The sequence below is a fragment of the Plectropomus leopardus genome, chromosome 10, assembly GCF_008729295.1.
Source record: "Plectropomus leopardus isolate mb chromosome 10, YSFRI_Pleo_2.0, whole genome shotgun sequence".
Taxonomy (NCBI): Eukaryota; Metazoa; Chordata; class Actinopteri; order Perciformes; family Serranidae; genus Plectropomus; species Plectropomus leopardus.
The window spans coordinates 31,608,936-31,626,837 of NC_056472.1; the positions used below are offsets into that span (position 1 = coordinate 31,608,936).

Sequence of the window (17,902 nt, forward strand, 5' to 3'; positions counted from 1 at the left end):
TGATTTATGTACCATGAATACAATTCAAAGGAGCTCGTTTTTTAGCAGCTTAAAAAGGAAAGCAGTCTGAGCACTGACCTGGCTCTTTGAGAGCTGTGAGGATGGACTGTCCGCTGGCGTGCTCAGAATACGTGAACTTCATGACACAGTCGTTGTCTGTCTTGTAGAGACAAAGCACTGCACCGGGGTCCTCCGTTTCTGGACCGGAAAGCAAGAGAGAAAAACAGAGAAACACACTGAGATTCAGTCGGTTTAATCAAGAAAAGACTCATTTGCTTATCACCAATTACTCCGGACCTTTGGCCTTGAATAGAAATCAGATTTGGACCTTTAAATATTACATCTGATAAGCCCTGATTTAGAACATCGTATATGTATATGTGTGTTTATGAGTGTAGTCATAAAGCATTACGAATGCATTATAGTTCACTATGAACGCCCTCATCATGCATTATAGATGTGGTCTTCATAGGAAGTGTTTCTAATTAATTTGCTGTTGCATCACATTTAGTGGAAAGTTATCCACAGAAGATTACAACCAAATGTCTTAACTTTTCCAAAACTTTTAATGATTTTTACTAATTTCATGACTTGACTAACCCAAACCTGGAAAAGTGATTGTGAAAACCTGATGATTTTTCCAGGTTTTCCATGGCTGTAGGAACCCTGTGGACATGCATCCATCTCCATTTAATTAATTTCATCACTCTGCAGGACCTCACTCTCTCCTGGTGTTTTGAAGGACACATTATCAGATTATCATTGTTGTAATCTGTCCAGGATTGGCTTCAGATTCAGGGAGAAAAAAAAGTGAAACTGAAGAAGAATCTGCTGCTGAGAGAAAAACAGAAAACGCTTGTGAACCATCGTCACATTGCCCGAATTTCTTTGCTGTGAAATCACAGCTGAGACGCTGATATTTTGCGTGCCCTCGTTTTCAGTCAATCTTCATCACCCAAAAAGACTCAGAGGCTCACAGGGGACGGTGAGGTCACGCTGCCCGGGTCCAGCCCTCCCTCCCCTCCCTCCATCTGCCCCTCCTCCTGCTATTTCATGCACAAAGTATCTGGAATGTACATGTGGAGTCCATTAAGGCCAGTCAGATGGCTGAACTCGCCGGGAATGCTATGAAACACGTCAGATCTGGGCCAGGGCCACGCTGGGCCAGTATGGAACGCTCTATAATAGTCTCTGTAACTAAAAACACAACGGATAGTCTCTTCTTTCTGCTCTGTGAGACGCCGTGCAGCATCACAGTGCCGTGAAGGCCATAAATCATTGCGCACTTATTAATGCATTCCTTAACATCTCTGACTGTTTCCCTTCCAGCTGCCAGGAACATTAACTTTTAAACCAGGAACACTCAGCTTGTTTTGCTTGGGGGCCACTTTTGCAAAATGACAGGAGGCCAGTCGCAGTCGTCTTATACATGTGTCTAAGATTTCAGGACATTTCTCGGATTTTGGACATTTTTAGTATTTGACAATGCTTTTAGGATTGTAAGTAGGGCTGGGCGATATGGAAGAAAGTCTTCATCATAATAATTTTTTTCATATCAGTGGATATCGATAAATATCACGATTAACATCGCATCACTATTTCTGTCAAGCTTAAAGGTTCCCTTTTACTCCTAAGTGAGACATGAAGATATCATCAGGTTAAATTTGGTTTAAATATTTATTTTCTGTCACACACTGAACATGACAAATATACTGTAGAACAGGCGTCACCAACTGGAGGACCTATTCTACTAAAATTCAAAGAGGTCCAGTTACTAAAATTTCCTCCCAGCAAAGGTCCGAGCCTCATACCTAAAATCAATATCACCATTAATAAAACATTTTACTTCAATTACGATTAATGAACGATTATTTTGCTTTTTGCTCTTTTTTATTTGTGGTTTGCTTTTTGCCCTCATAGTTCACTGACACAGTTTCATGTGACCATGGTGTGTTGGAGTGTGATAAACATATGATTTATTATTATTCAGTAAACTTTCCAGCTTTATATAAAAATTAAAAGGTACATCTCAAACAGACTTCAGGTAAATTTAAGAACACTGTGCTGATAATAGGCCAACCTCTCCTGACTGCAGGACTCTGATTGTGGCCCCAGGCCCCCAAAACATTACATCTGCCCCTGGTAATAATAATGAGAGCTCAGCCAGCGGCTGGATGAGACACGGAGCGATGCGTCCTGGTATTTCAAAATAATTCATCCAAAGTCTGATTAAACCTGAAACTAACACGAAGTCTAAAGAAGTCACTTTCACCTCTGCAGATGTGTCTGTTTCTGACACTTTGGTGCTTTGAGGAGAAGCTGCGCTCCGTTTGTCTGTCTCACTGCGCTGCTGTCGGAGTGAATCGTTTTATTTTTATGTGTGAATAAGAAAATAGTTGGAGGGTCCATATTTGGCCTGCGGGCTGTAAGTTGAGTATCAGTGTTCACAGGATATAGAAGCACTTAAGACACTGTGGTATTTAGTCAGAAGTGAAACTCCGGCTTCTGCTTTTTAAAATGGCACATGAAAGAGGGTTGCTCTGTAGCTGCTTGTGTTTGTTTAGCGGGTGGATCCTGCCGATATCACAGAGAAGATAGCAGAAACTTGAACTGAACTTTTGAACCGCTGAGTGGGTGTATTGTTGCTGTGTGGCTGTCGCTTGTTTCCTGCTGAGTGGAATAAACGTGTCCGTGGAGCTGCAGGAGGCCCAGACTGACACCTGCCACATGATATCATAAACATGAGGACTTACTGTTGCACACTGGCTGTGATTTCATTATTAAATCACAGGAGCGGTGTGAGGTGTTAAACAAGAAAAGATGCGAACGACCACGGAGAGCGGCGCATTAATAACAGCCTGTTTGAACGATCTATAGCATGTGGAACAAATCTAAATGTCCACTCTCTGGACTCGGGGACTGAGAGCTCGTGGACGTAGCTGTACATACTCTGACGTGTTGACTATCATCACATAAAGCGGTGACAGTGCAGAGGAAACCTTCGAGTGACAATTACAGACATGCGCACAGTGATCACTGCTGTCATTTTCCTCACACAAGTTGATAAATAGTGTCTGTTTACAGCAGATAACAAATCCCATGTAAAGACTTTTGTTGTAGCTTAACTATATGATATTCATATATCTCTATACAACATTTAGGCTACATGGATTCAAAAAATGAATTGCTGTAAATAAGGACTGGACTAGGACCAAAACAATCGGATATGACTTAGATTAGCACACCTTTCGTTTTTTTGGCCAGTTTTCCAGCCTCTATATTTAGCACAACACTGTGCATGTAGCAAGAATAAAATGCATTTGCATTAATTCTATTTTCTATTTCTACTAACTAGCATCCTGCTGGCCGTTCTTCTGGCATTTATGAGGAGCTGTAATATCCTTTTACTGACCCAAACTTGGCTAAATTCTGCACAATGCCATTCAGTCACATGACTCCTTTTATAATAAACAAAGTGTGCACACTGCTCCTCTCTCTCGTCACTGATGTGTCTCTCTGCCACGTTTTCCTCAGTTTCTTTGTCAAACAACTCTAAAAGCTTCTGACGGATGTGAAATACGATGAAAACTGAGACTGTTCTGAAAACTTTAGTGAAGGAAAGTTTCAGATCATTGTGGAAACGTGACTGACTAAACGTGAGGTCGTATTTAGTTTTTCACGTGTGTCAATTTTAGATGAAAAAAACAACAACAAAATAAACCTGACTCTTTGCGCAAATTACTTTTATCCTTAATAATGTTGCATTATTTCAACAACATACAACCCATATGCATGTCCCTGTGTGTGTAAGAGTGGACGCACAGACCCGTCTCTGCAGGAGCATCTGACAGTTTTTCCTCTGAAGAGTACTGAAGGGCCAATGAGCAAAGGCAGAATAATTGTCCTATTAATACAGAATATTACAGCATAATTCTGTTACAACAGTAACACATTTTTTAACACACCAGTATTTAATGTGATTGCTAAAATCAAACAGGGAAATGTTATTGTAATAACCTGTTACCATGTGACAGATTTAGATATTTTTAAGCACACACTTGGTATTATTCCATAGTCTGTGTGTAAATATTTAGTGCTTACGCTTTGTGAGTATTAACATTTGCTTTATCCCATCAGACGTGATAATGTGTCCTATCAAAAGAAAAAGATTTACTGTACTTTGGCAGAACTCCACAATAACAACACGAAGACTGAAGAATGTAAGACAGTGAAACTGTTACAGACGCAGACAGATGTGAACGCTCGCCTCTGCCATCCGTGTGTGTGTGTGTGTGTGTGTGTGTGTGTGTGTGTGTGTGTTCACTCACTGAGGGTCTCCACAGTGATGATTTCATCCTTGCACAGGCGCTGGCACGTCTGGTTGTCTGCGAGTCGTCCTGAGTTGAAAAGCCGGCACTCGATGCACTCCCTGAAGCAGAGGAGAGCCAGTTTAATGGAAAAGCCGAGTACGCGCTTCTACTCAAATATTTTAAAACGCTTCTTTGATCTTTATTCATGAGCTAGAAAACCAGTGAGCACAAATCTACACAAGGCCAGCAGTCTTTAATGCTGTTTGCTTTTTTACTCAGGATACGTCAGCTGTCGAAATGCCCCACTGAGTTCCCTCAAAAAACACCGGAAGGCTCTCTGCAGGGCGGACGCTCAACAACTTCTTGTTTTTTGTTGTTTTTCCTCAACTTTGATGATTTCTGATCCATTTGTGAGTTTATACCTCCAAACGTCCCTGAAGTGAAGTATTAGTACATTTTCTCTTTACACACAGTATATTTAAGTCATGGTATCCCTATAGTTAGTGGGGAGTTAGTGGGGGTTTTGTTTGGTTTTTTTTGCTTCTTTTTTTTGTTTTTGTACCTCAAATTTTGCTTTTTAAAATAATATTTCCAAATGCACGAATGGAAACCTGAGACATTTTTGGAACCGCGATTGCAGTATAATTTGAGCATTTGTTGATAAAAACGAATCTCTGAACTCTCTCTTGTGAACTACTTTTGTTGGATGGTATTTTGTCTGAGAAATAATTGCAATAAACCAAACTATTGTCATTTTGTGACAATATTTTTTTGGTGCAAACTGTAAATAAACCAAAGAGAAGTGTAAAATAATAGTAGATTTACAGGTACAGCCATGCAAATGTTATTTTGTTGAGTGAAATGCGTACTTGAACTTTATAATTCTGTTTATTCTGTAAAAAAAGAAGCTGTCTAACTTCTGTACACAGTGAAGCAACTTTCTGCTTGGACATTACTGCACACTTCACAAAACCTAATGCAGTTAAATACAACAATCCTGCAATAAATCCTCCTTAAAGACTGTTATTAATCTGTCTTTCTGGTGTCCTGCTAACTAAACATACGGCAGTAAAACATAAACTCAACAGTGGAGGAAACAAACTGTAAATCAAGAGAAATGCAGAAACATACATTTGTTTCTATTAGTGTAAGAAGTCTGGCTGCTGCTCAGCTTCATTTCTTTCAAACATCACCAAACAGGTCGTACGATTGTAGCTGACGGAGCAGCCGTGACCTGTCTCTAAACTGGGGTCAGGGGTGAAAGGTGGCTCCACAAAGTGGATGAGAGGACACAGCGGCTTTTCTGTCCTCTTTACTAGACGTCTGATAGGCGTTTAACTCCGACCTCAAAGAGCCTGAGCTGCCACGCTGAGCGATGCAAGTTCAAACGGCGGGGCAACGCTTTCGTTTCTGAGGGTCACTAATGGCACGAGAGTTATCTGGACGACTCTCTCATGGCTTCATCATCAAAGCTCAGATAAGTCCAGCAGTGAGTGAGTTACGTGACGGTTTGACTCTGGTTTTGGACTTGATGTGTTTGACAGTTTGACCTTTTCCCCTGTTGGCGGACTGCGTCTCATCGTTCCTGAAGGCACCTTGTTTCAATTTTCCTTCGTTCTCACATAATAAATTCATCCGATTCCTCATAAAAGCATCACAAAAACATGCAATAATGTCCAACTGTTAATATTTTTGTCTCCATCAGTGGCGTGATGTGACGTTACCTTTTGGTGCCGCAGGCGTCGGGGCAGGTGGGGCACTTCTCACAGGTGTCTCCAAACGCCCCCGGCTCGGTGCACTGGCAGCGACCGCACACGCAGTTCCCTCGCCCGCTGCACATCTGCCCGTCGTCTGCGATGCACGTCGTCGTCTCCGTGGAGCAGTTACAGTTATCGCCGATGTAACCAGCGTGGCATTTACACTCCCCACAGTGACATTCTCCGTGACCTGAGCGAGAGAAGAGCAAACAGAAGATCAACGATGGTCACTTCGTGTCACGTTTTAATACGATACCTTCAAGAAAAAACTTAAATACTGGATAAAAATACTTTTATGTACGAGCGGCAACCTCCTTTCCAGAATTTTTATTATTATTATTTTTTTAAATAAGATATTTCGTTTAAAAAAAATGCTTTTTTCAACTTTCAGTTTTGGTGATTTCTTTTTATTTTCCTATTTTTTTGGCAGGTTTGGAAGGCATGTTTTCTTTAAACTCACCAACAGTTTCACCATTTATCACAGCCAGAAACTGTAAGAACAGAAATGATCGTGGATGTTGAAATTTCTGACAGTCCTTGAACATATCATATGTTACTACAGAGGTTTGGGAAACAAAATTCCATTGTTTTTCCAAAACTTTCAGGTTCTATTTAGTTTTCCAACACTTTTCCAGAACCTGGAAATATGCTATATGGTAACTCTATGATTTTTTTTCCAGGTTTTTCATGACAGTACGAACCCTGTTCTTAACATGCGCTCGCGCGCGCACACACACACACACACACACACACACACACACACACACACACACACACACACACACACACACACACACACACACACACACACAGGGTCAAACTCAGTTCCTCTTCCTGAGAGAACAATCCGACCTTCCTTTACATCACTGAACATCTGCAGCAGCTGCAGCTTCACAGCGCTGAGCTGATCCACATCAGCTCTGAGCAAACTGCCCCTTTGTGCCACACTCATGAACTTGTTATCTGCACTGGAATAAACCCAGCAGAAGGCAAATCTTCGGGACAGAGCCGTGTCCCTCTGGGTGTTGTTGAAGCTCTGATTTGTCTCGCTCGTCTGTGTGAGCGCTCTATCTAAACACAAGAGGAATCCTTGACGGCGGGACGACAGCAGCTGTGATCAGGGAGGCGTTACTCGACAAGCTTATTTCACACTAGTTGTTCAAAGACCCTCCACAAAGATGGCATTCAATAGCTGCTATCATAGATGGATGAGGAGCGCACAGACGGGAGATGGACGCACGTTATCAAGGACAGGCTGCAGGCGGGTCGAATCCAAGAATTCACGCTCTGTATCAGAGGAAATATGCAACAATAGCTGGAAAGAAACATCAGCGCTGTGATGTGTCGGACAGACGAGGGCAGCTGCTGATGTAAAGACCCTCAAACAGGGCTGGTGAGGATCCTGCAGCGCCAAACTGATCTCACAGAACTCCCAACTGGAGCTGAGCTGCTGTAAAAAGTAACGTGTGTCTTTGTTATGCAGCACAGAAACCTTAAACACTGGTGAGAGCCACACAGGGCTGTGGGAAATTAGTCAGTTCATCTGCTCTGTTGATGCTCAGGAAATTAAACTGCAGCTATTTTAATAATAAATCGTTTTTGAAATGTCATTTATGAAGGACAATGCTGAATGTTTCCTGGTTCCAGCAGTAAACCGAACACACTTTAACTTTTCCACGCTGTCGTTTGGACTAAACCAGCAAACTGAAGACTTCAGCTAAGTTTGAAATTTGGATGTTCACTATGAACTATTTGAACGGGCTCAGCAGGGTGTTCAGTATGACAGCGGCATTCACTTAACCCTTTGAAACCTGAGAAAACTTGCTTGATTTCTTCACAAAATATGGGAAGAAGGCAATAAGCAACTCAACAAGAAATTACTCCAAAATTAAAAAGAAATGAGTAAAATGTTACACAAAAATCCCCAGAAAATTACATTAAGAAAGAGCTAAAAAAATGAATAGAAATAAATAACTTTTTCCGTAGCACAATTTTAAATATATAATTATTATTATTTTTTCAATTTTCAGGACATGTCTTGCCACATAACTCACCGTGCTAACGCCAGGTTGCAAATGCAACAATTTTTGCCGACACTAGATATTATCAAAAGCTATCGTATTAACTTCTTATCCTTTTTCTGTTCTTTTATTTTGTCCTTGCATATAACACCAGCAGTCTGATAGAAACAGCATTTCAATCCCATCTATGTCCTGTATATATGGCAGAATTGACATTTAACTTAAGAGAGAAGATCATGTGTTCAGAGCCTCCCTCCTCTCTGCATCGTGTCCGCTGCGGTCTGTACCAAAGAGGAGCATGAAACACAAGAGTGCTCACTACGCAGCCAAATCTGGGGACCAAAACAGGCAAAAAAAAAAAAAAAAACCCTGACTGCTCAACTTGAAGCAGTGTTATTTGACTTTGGGATCTCAGACTGATGATTCACAACTTCAGCTTTTAAGCAGCAGTCCTGGTCAGTGTGGCTCACTTCCTGGGGGCCTGGTTAAAATGCACCCACTACATCAGACAGGTTTGTCACGTGTTTAAGGAGGTAGGAGTCATTAAAAAAAGCTATTTTTCCAATAACTGCCTTCACATTTCCTTTCCTGAACTCTCTAAATGGAAACACAGTAAAAACAGAGTTATGATTTACGGTCTGCGGAGAAAAATGGGTCAGAAACTAATGAAATCACTGTTTGTCTGTCTAGGAGTGGCTCCTTCTCCTCCTGTCCAACGTGCTCTCCTGACAGTCGGGGATCAGAACAATCAGACCGTGCAGCCACTCGAGCTCAGACACGGCGAGGAGGAAAAACGCAGTCTGTGATTAAACCCAGATCCTCAAAGAGGTCACGCAGACTTCTCCAAACCAACAGGAAACATTCACTTCAGTCATCAACCAAGTGGTCAGCGTTGTGCAACATACTGTCTGGACTCACAGACGCTATAAATTCTTCCTATTTTTGCATTAACACCTCTCGCCTCCTAATGATGCAGTTTTTGTTCGTGCATGTTTAAAAGGTGGAAAAACTGATGCTTATCTAATTAATGCGCCACTCCCAAACTCCGGTCAGCGCAGGCTGACATGACGAGTGGCATGCGGCTGAGTCATGGTACCAATGCTGGGAATGTGGCCTGAAATCACGCCACACTGCTGCTGCTCGAGCATTCAGAGGGCGAAGTGTTTTTCTCTATTCGTCAGAGTTTGAGGACGATAAAAGACGTGCGAGTGCAGCCGCTTTAAGATCGGCTTATTGTTCAACAAGTCCTGACGAGCTGCTCTCAGGTCTGCCGCCTACAAACACTCGGCTTGGCTCCCTGTGTCACCACGAGAGATTATGCGTGTCTGTGCATATTGTTTCACAGGGTTTTAGTTTAGGAAGAAGAAGTTATCTGTTGCTCTCCTTTACCGTTTCCTGCAACTTTAACCCTTTAACACTATTTTTTTGTGCTGCATTCAGACAACTTTTAGTACCATTTACACCCTGAGAACTGGTTTGACTTCTTTCAAAAACACCAGAAAAACAACAACTTAACAGGAAATGTCTCCCAAAAAGCAAAAAAAATAGTTAAAGGTGACAAGGAAATTATGTGTGCGTGTGTGTGTGTGTGTTTGTGTTTGTGTTTTGATTATTCCCACATATAATCAAATTAAAATATAATCAAAAAACAGACCCAAAAGAAGACGCAGACATTTGCAGGACATTTCTTTCTAGGTTTTTAAGTGCCTTTATTCCCATGTTTTAGAGAGAAATCAAACCTATTTTCTCACATTTGAAAGATTCAAACGCTTGTAAAAGGTCTCTGAACGCAGCACAAGAAAGCTTTATGTCGATCCAGGGTTCAAAGGGTTAAGGCAACCTGAGTTATTATGATATCAGTACACAAGTAGTTTTTGTATGCAACATGGAAGGCTTCATAAGCCCGATAACCAAAAGCAGATTTAAAATACATCCACTAAAGTCTAACCAAACCCACCAACCAACATCTTATCCACACGGAGTAATCTCTCTCCCCCAGAATAACGCCATCATTATTATCAGCATTAGATCCCGACATGCTGATGCTATAAAAGCAGCTCTAATGTGTGCTAGTTTCGGTTTTATCACTGCATGAGTTAAACTACAGCAGATACTGCCTCTTTATCTACACACGGATAGCGTCTGGCTCGCCACCTCTGTTGAGATAAACTGGCATCCTGACAGGAGAGAAACAGCACTCAGCACAACACCAGCCCACATTCGATAACCATCAACATGCCTCGAAACAGATGTTTGGAGCAAGTGCACAGGCTCCACATCCAACCCTGCCTTTTTATTACCGAGCTGCTGAGTCCTTCCATTTCTCTTGGTCCATTTCGATTCGCTGCTCGACAGTGAGATTAAACGCTGCTCGTGATAAACACAGCTGCAGCCGAGGAGGAGATATGGAGATCCTTCAGAGCTGTGACCCTCCTCGTTTGATTCGCAACTTTTCCATGACGTTTTCTCCAGACATTCAGCGCAGACAAGCGGCCAAGTTGAGACAAAAGACATGTTCGAGACAGATCAAACTGAGACTTCTGCCTCAGACACTAGGTGTTCCCTTTTTTCTGAATAATGCATCTTTTCAAACCATCCAATTATTTATTGTTTTTCTGTGCAAGGAAGGGCAGAATCGTGAGCGTAGCGGATGATTTTAGCGTGCAAGAAGAACTGGGTAAAATCACAAGTTGTCACAACAGCTGGAGAAATGATCAGGGTTGCAAGCTCAAATATGATTCTGCTCTTATAAATATGTGCATAAGAATTTATTTTGTGCTCCATTAATCCTCAGAGACCAAAGAGCAACTCAAGAAGAAATTACCCATAATCTAGTTTAAAAAAAAAAAAGTACAAAAAAATTACCTGAAAAATTACAAAAAAGGAATAAATGATAAATAAATAAATAATAAATAACCGAATAAATGAAAAAAGGGGGAGGGAAATGAATTAACCTAAAAAAAATGCTTAAAAATTACAATAATTCTATAAAAGTAATTTTTAAAATATAATTATGGTCATTTTAAATGGGAATATTTTTGTAATATTTCTTGAAATTTGTGGGACATTTCTTGCCGGTTTACAAATCGCCTTCTTTTCATGTTTTTGAAAGAAATGGAACCAATTTGGTCTCAAAAAACTTGTGAAAGGCGTCTAAAGGCAGCACAAGAAAGTGACATCAATCCAGGTCTCAAAGGGTTAAAACTTTCTGTGATCAATGCACTTCCACAGAAAATATGAATAGTTTAAGAAAAACTGTGTAAGACTCAAAAACAGATCAGAGATGATTGTATCTCCTTTACATCCTAAACTGGTGAAGCATCACCCCAAAAAATGTAACGCATGAATTTCAGCTCTCAATCTGTCAGACTGGCTGCCTTTAAAGTCAAAATTATGGGATCAGAAATATATTTTTTCACCAAACCTGAGCAAGCAGCAGATACAGAGCAGCCTGGATGTAAATGCAATCCAACATTTTCATGATGGGTTTCAACATCACATTTAAACAGGCTTATGTAAATATATGGAGATTATTCGAAGAGGAAATGAGCCGTTGGGTTATTTTTAGAGGGATAGTCGTTGCACCGTATCATACAAATGTGCCAGACGGCGAGAGCTCGGGCTCTGAAAACAAAAACTAACGCTGCTTTTTTGTAATGAAAGCGTTCAAAATAAACAAAATGTTCCCCGAGCAAATTATATCTGACATCTGGAAGCAAAAGACCTTTGTGTATAGCGAATTATTTCCCATTTGTGGTGATAGAGTGTACAGAGAAGTGTTACACACATTATCCTCTCTCCTGCAGGAGAGGCAGAGACGAGATGGACGGGACACAGATGTGTAATCCGTCAAATGTCTACAAACCCAGTCCCAGTTGTTTTAAAGCAGCTGGGATTCATGACTCACTGCTTTTGGATTTAATCCTCCAACAGTAATTTTTAGCCAAATTTGTGTCTAACTGTCTAATAGAGTCTTACACAAATAAAACCAAAGATACCAACAAAAAACAGGCAGTGATAAACAAAACAATTCCCAGAAAAATGACTAGTATTGTATATTTCTGCAAAACACAGATTTACATTTGCACTTTACTTTGTAACAGATACATTAAAATATCACATTTCTCTGTGGTGAAGGTTTTGTTACATTAAGGCACAAAAACTTCTTAGTTATGGATTTGACGAGATCTTGTTTTGGCTTAAAACAACTAAGGACGCGACTGGGTACCGCAGCAATGTGTCAGTAAAAAAGGCAAAAAAACAAAAAAAAACCTGGTTTGGTGCCACAAACCCGACTGAGGAATACAGCAATGAGCAGCTAAAAACACCCAAGTTTGATGCCAACAATGGTGCTGGGAAACGCTGCAAAGTGTTGCCGCAAACAAGGCTGGGAAACATTGTTTCGTTCCTCCAAAACCCCCCAGCTTTGATTCCATAAACACGGCTAGAAATCAGCACGATGTGCAGGTAAAAAAGTCCCACCTTCCCCGGCTCAAATGCCCCTGGAAAACACTGCGATGTGCAGCTAAAAACACCTACGTTCAGTGACATGAAATCATGGAGGGAAATGCCACGATGCATCAGTGAAAACCACAAACGTGCAGCGCCACACGGTGCTGGGGAGCGCTGCAATGTGGCGCTAAAAACACCACGTTTGATGCCATAAATGCTGCTGAGCGATGCTGCGATGTGTTGCCTAAAACCCAGAGATTAAGTAAAACACACCCAGATTCAGTGCTACAAATGCTGCAGGAAAATACTGCGATGTTACAAACACCAAAGTTTGATGCCATAAGCACTGCTGGGAATAAAAAACAGGTTCAATGCCACAAACACAGCACAGAGAGCCGCGGATAGGAGATAACGAAAAGTTTAAAAAGCTTCTTTTAGATTTGAAACAGACTGATGCTGCCTTCAGAGTGGGAAATTGGGAAATTTTGATCATACCCGAGTTGCCAAGTTGTGACATTTCAGGGCAGCAGAAATGGAAACAGTGTCAACAATTGACTGCGAAAATGATAGATTTCATTATTTTGTTCCTATCATTTACTTTTAATAGCTGCACATTTTAGAGAATGCATCTATTAGCTGCAGTAGGCAAGCAAACTTTTAACTATAAAGCAGCCAGACGAGTATACTCACAATGAAAACGTTATTTTATAACACGAGTTGCAGACTTAAAGTCATGAATGCATAAACATGGCGGGCAAACATCAATGTCTGGTCAATGGTTATACACATTTCTATTAATTCATGTATTTTTATCACACGTTTAGTGTAATATGATATTAATGTAAACTGCTGTTCATGTAGTGACCTAGATCAAAATTAAAATATAAGCAAAATTAAAATATAATAGATTATATATATATAAAAATATATAAATAAGCTGGAAAAAGCTATCAATCATCTTGTTTAAACACTCTTAACATTAAAATTTAATCCATCCTCTTCACAGCCTCCACATTGTTCCTGATTTACAACCTCAAAGCACATGAACACAACAAAGTCGAAAAACGTCTTCTCAACTCGGAAACTACGATCTTCCATCACACGAACGCAGCAAAAAACTCATAAAATCAGTTTTACGTGGAGCCAAGATTCTTTATCTGTTGTGGAGGCGTCACACTGAACTCAGTCACCCTCATTAGGAATGCGGTGCGTGATACGATGTGGTAGCACGCAGAGGGACTGTACGGAGGGCCGAAAACGCTCCCTCTGATCGCACTGTTGACCCAGAGAGAGAAACAGTCACTTCCTGCTCTGCAGTGGCGCTCAAAGAGCTGCCTGTGTCCCAGCGGCTGTGGCGTGTTTGTGTGCGTGAGGAAAGAAAACATGAACTCTAACCTCCAACATCTCCAGCAGCAGACTGAAGCGCTGCCCTATTTTCTGCTCTCAGCTGATAAAAAGCTTCAATGAATATTTGAAATGCTTGTGGTGCACCCTGATTCACAGGCATTGCACAAAGAATTCCTAAAGTTAGAGAAAAAAAAAAGAGTGCGTCTCCGGGGAGGATGAAGAGTACAGGCTCTACTTCCTGTGCCAGTTTCCTGTGGGAACTCCTGCAGCACATTGCTGACATACCTGCATATAATCCTTAAAATAATGCTGCTACTGAAATATGAATGATGATAAATAATAAACCCAAGCAGCAGTCCGTTTGAAGCTTAAGGGCACAACTTCCTGTTTCCATGGTAACGTTAGTCATATTCAGAATCGACACACTGCAGCATGTTCAAAAAAAGGTTGTATATGTTCATTTGAATTTTATTGTTTTTCTGAGTCACAGTCCTGCAGTGCATCCAGGGAAACAGAAATCCAGCCGTGATAACAGCCTCTTAAGGCGGTCTCACAGCAGGGGCGAAGGTTATCTGTCATGGCGGGAGGTGACACACTCAGTACGTTTATATGCACAGTTACGTCGAGCTGCAGTGAAAGCTCAATGAGGCCATTTAACTAGTTACTGTCCTTGTCCCAGTGTACACGCACTGCAGAAGAATCAATTAAACGACGGCAGGGGTTTTCGATGTCCCGATGGGGATTACAAGCAACAATTAAATAACAACAAGACTCCACAGAGTAAAACACTGAACGGTGGCGCTGCTGCTCTGCCGCTGCTGCTCTGTCGCTGCCTCTATCAGCTGTTGGTAAAGAGGAGCAAATATTCATATATAATGTTCACTTAAACTGACACAGATTTTTTTTAGGTGGCTTAAATCTGTTTTGCTGCGGCCCGTCCACAGCAGTACGTTGTTAAGCTTCTGTGCCGGTGTTGTGGGACTGTACTTTATTTATCAGAGGAAGCGGGTGGCCGGGATGTGACATTTTATTTAAAATAAACATAAATACTACCATTTAAAGCAGATTTTTGTTTTTATTTATTTTTTGAGTCTCTTATTACACGATTAATTGTTTAACATAATAGTCTGATTAACTTTGTGGGCCATCGGCAACTTGATCAAATGCTTTTAGCTCTACAATGTTATTTTTTCATTTATTTTATCTGCAGTTAAAAAAAATGTCACCATTGGAACTTTTGTGTGATTCAAGCGCAGCCACAGTGGTGGTCTTTGGGACAGACAAAAGTTCAAAGTACCACATAGCATTCTAAAAAAAGCACTTAGATGCACAACTAAACACCACTTATGCATTCAAGTTAATACCAGCACATCTTGTGGTGTTGCTTCTTTGTCTAAATATGTCTCCGTGCACTAATTATTTCGGCCAGACGAATCTATCCCAGCGTGCAGCCCCTCCCTGACCCTGGGAAGCAGCGCAGAATCTGACTGGATGACTCTAACTGAGAGCTCTGACAGCAGAACAATATCACCAAACCGCTGCAGCTAATTACACAGCAGACTGAGGGATAAAATGACTGTTTGGTCACAGGCTCAGACGGGCTTGATTTCTTTTTTTGTGTGCGTTTGAGTGAAAAACATATAGAGAAAAATTAAGACGAAACGAAGGGCTGGTTTGTTTGGACTCATTTCCTCTTTTTAGGGAAAAGTTAAATAAAGACGCACAAACACTCATTTGTGAGAGAATCCTGCACATTTGTGGTAAAATATCATATCAGTCTGTCAAATGCTTCAACTCAGCAAAACTCTCCCCTCCAGACTCAAAAACCGAGATGGAAACAGAAGTGAAGCTTTCAATCAGAACCACAAAAACACCCGGCGGAGAAATGCTCTAAATATGCCCTGTGAAACCTCTGAGTGACAGCGGCTTCTGTAAACAAGGCGAGTCAGCGAGCAACCAAACTGCTGATGAGGCACAAGTTTGGTTTTTTTCACAGAAAATTCACAGCCGGGATAAAATAACATCAAAAATCTCGAGTCTCGCTTGTGTCATTTCTCCGAGCAGAGACTTCAGGTTCTTCAGGTTTACTTGAGGACACAAAGTTTAAACTCGGACAGTCACATTTTGTCATTCATCAGAAATGATCTCTAATCCTCCCTCAGGGCTGGGATACATACTGTTCTGATAAGATAAGAGGGAGACACAACACACAGAGGATCTTCTGTCTGCTTCTCCAAACTCAGAGCTGCCAAAGCTTTTCTGCCCCGCGAGGGAAAATAAGCAAACTCCACGGAGGGGAAACGGAGGGAGAGGACGCTGTTAAATGCCAATTTCAGCAGCTAAATACTTCTTGATATTGATTTTAAAGAAAACCTCACCTATGGAAGTAAATCTGTTGCATCTGATTTTGACATTAAACAGCCACAGTCATGCATTAAAATTATGTATCTGAATTTTTTGCCTCTAATATTTAATTCTCAATAAATATTTTTACCTTTATTTTTCAATGTATACAAATTCAAAACTTTAAATTCAACTGAAAAAAATCCCTCAAGATGTTCTGAAAAAATCGCGCTCATGAGAATGGGGCTGACGCACAGACGGACCGCCTCGGCGATCGCTGGCATGAAACTATGACAAACGATGGCGTTAAAGGTGCGACGTGTGATAACCACTCGGCCCAAACTAATAGGGCACCTTCACGTCAACTACTGACATACAGCAGAGCATAATTTCACAAAACTTGACCCAAATAAAGACTTCAGTTCATTCTTGAGTCCAAGTGAATGTTTAAAATTTTTGGAAATTCCCTGAAGACCATCTTGAAGTTCACGAAATGAGACAGAAACAAGGTCAAAGTGATGTTTGACCTTCAAACTCTAATCAGTTCTTCCTCGAGTCCAAACAGACTTTAATCTCAAACTTTAAGAAATTCAGTCAAGGTTTTTCTTGAACTGTAGTAGTCTGACCTTCACCTTTAACGAAATCCAATCAGTTCACCCTTGAGTCCAAATGGGTGTTCGTTCCAAATTTGACCTTGCAATGAAGATCGTACCTACATCTATGCAACGGTTCACTTTATTCTGAATAACCCTTCAGAATAAAGTAAACTTTGCAAAGATGTAAGTGTGTGGAAATGTGTGTTTTTATGTTTCCAGCAGAGCGCCAAAGCCAAGCTTGGTTGAGCCGTGGTCTTCTTGCAAGAGTGAGACAGATGCCATGTCCCAGTGACCTGGACTTTTGACATTTAGCCACCAAAATTAAATCAGTTGGTCCAAATTTTAAGAAATTCCCTTAAATCATTATTGACGATAATAACGATCATGAGAATGACAGCGATGTGGTTACAATGAGCTTGACCTTTGACCCTCACAAATCTAATCAGTTCATCCTCGAGTCCAAGTGAACATTTGTGCCAAATTTGAAGAAATTCCCGCGAGATGTTTTTGAGATATCACCTTCGTGAGAATGGGACGGCCAACATGAAAACATGATGCCTCCGGCTTCGGTTATAGCCGGAGCTGAAGCGTAACAAACAATGAAACGTGAAATGCAAGTTTACGGAAAAACTGCCGCGAAATCATTTTAGGGCCAAATCAGGCCCAAAAACACGAGAAATCCTGGAGGAACTAACTTCAACACAAACTTCAATTTGGGACATGCTACACAATTTTTAGCTTATATGTTCCCTTTAAAGGCCTGTTAAAACAATATTACTACCATGTGTGCGCGTGCGTGTGTGTGTGTGTGTGTGTGTGTGTGTGTGTGTGTGTGTGTGAGGGTGAAACAGCAAAAAATGTGGGCTATTAAAATGTGCAGGCCGAGACACGTTGTCTCTCGTCCGCTGAGACGGGCTGTTTGTCATCAGAAACGATCTCAGAGCCAATATCAGGTCTGTGGACACGTTGGGAGGTAAAGCCTTCAAAGACAAACATCATCTTCTTCTTTGGTTTGTGTGTTAGTAAAAGTAGACGAATAACGCCACCTTTTAAATAAGCAGCCTGCAGAGCTCCTA

The 17,902-nt window shown here is 41.1% G+C and overlaps 1 protein-coding gene across 1 annotated transcript in view; it reads right to left on the minus strand.

Moving 5' to 3' along the window:
* The window catches only part of itgb5 (integrin, beta 5), a 59,468-nt gene that overhangs the window by 3,340 nt on the left and 38,226 nt on the right, over positions 1–17,902 (minus strand). The window contains exons 12-14 of the mRNA XM_042494305.1: positions 6,035–6,257; positions 4,329–4,429; positions 79–198 (exon numbers count right to left, since the gene is read on the minus strand). Of these exons, the coding sequence (XP_042350239.1) occupies positions 79–198; positions 4,329–4,429; positions 6,035–6,257 (444 nt within the window). The remainder of the gene's footprint in view (positions 1–78; positions 199–4,328; positions 4,430–6,034; positions 6,258–17,902) is intronic.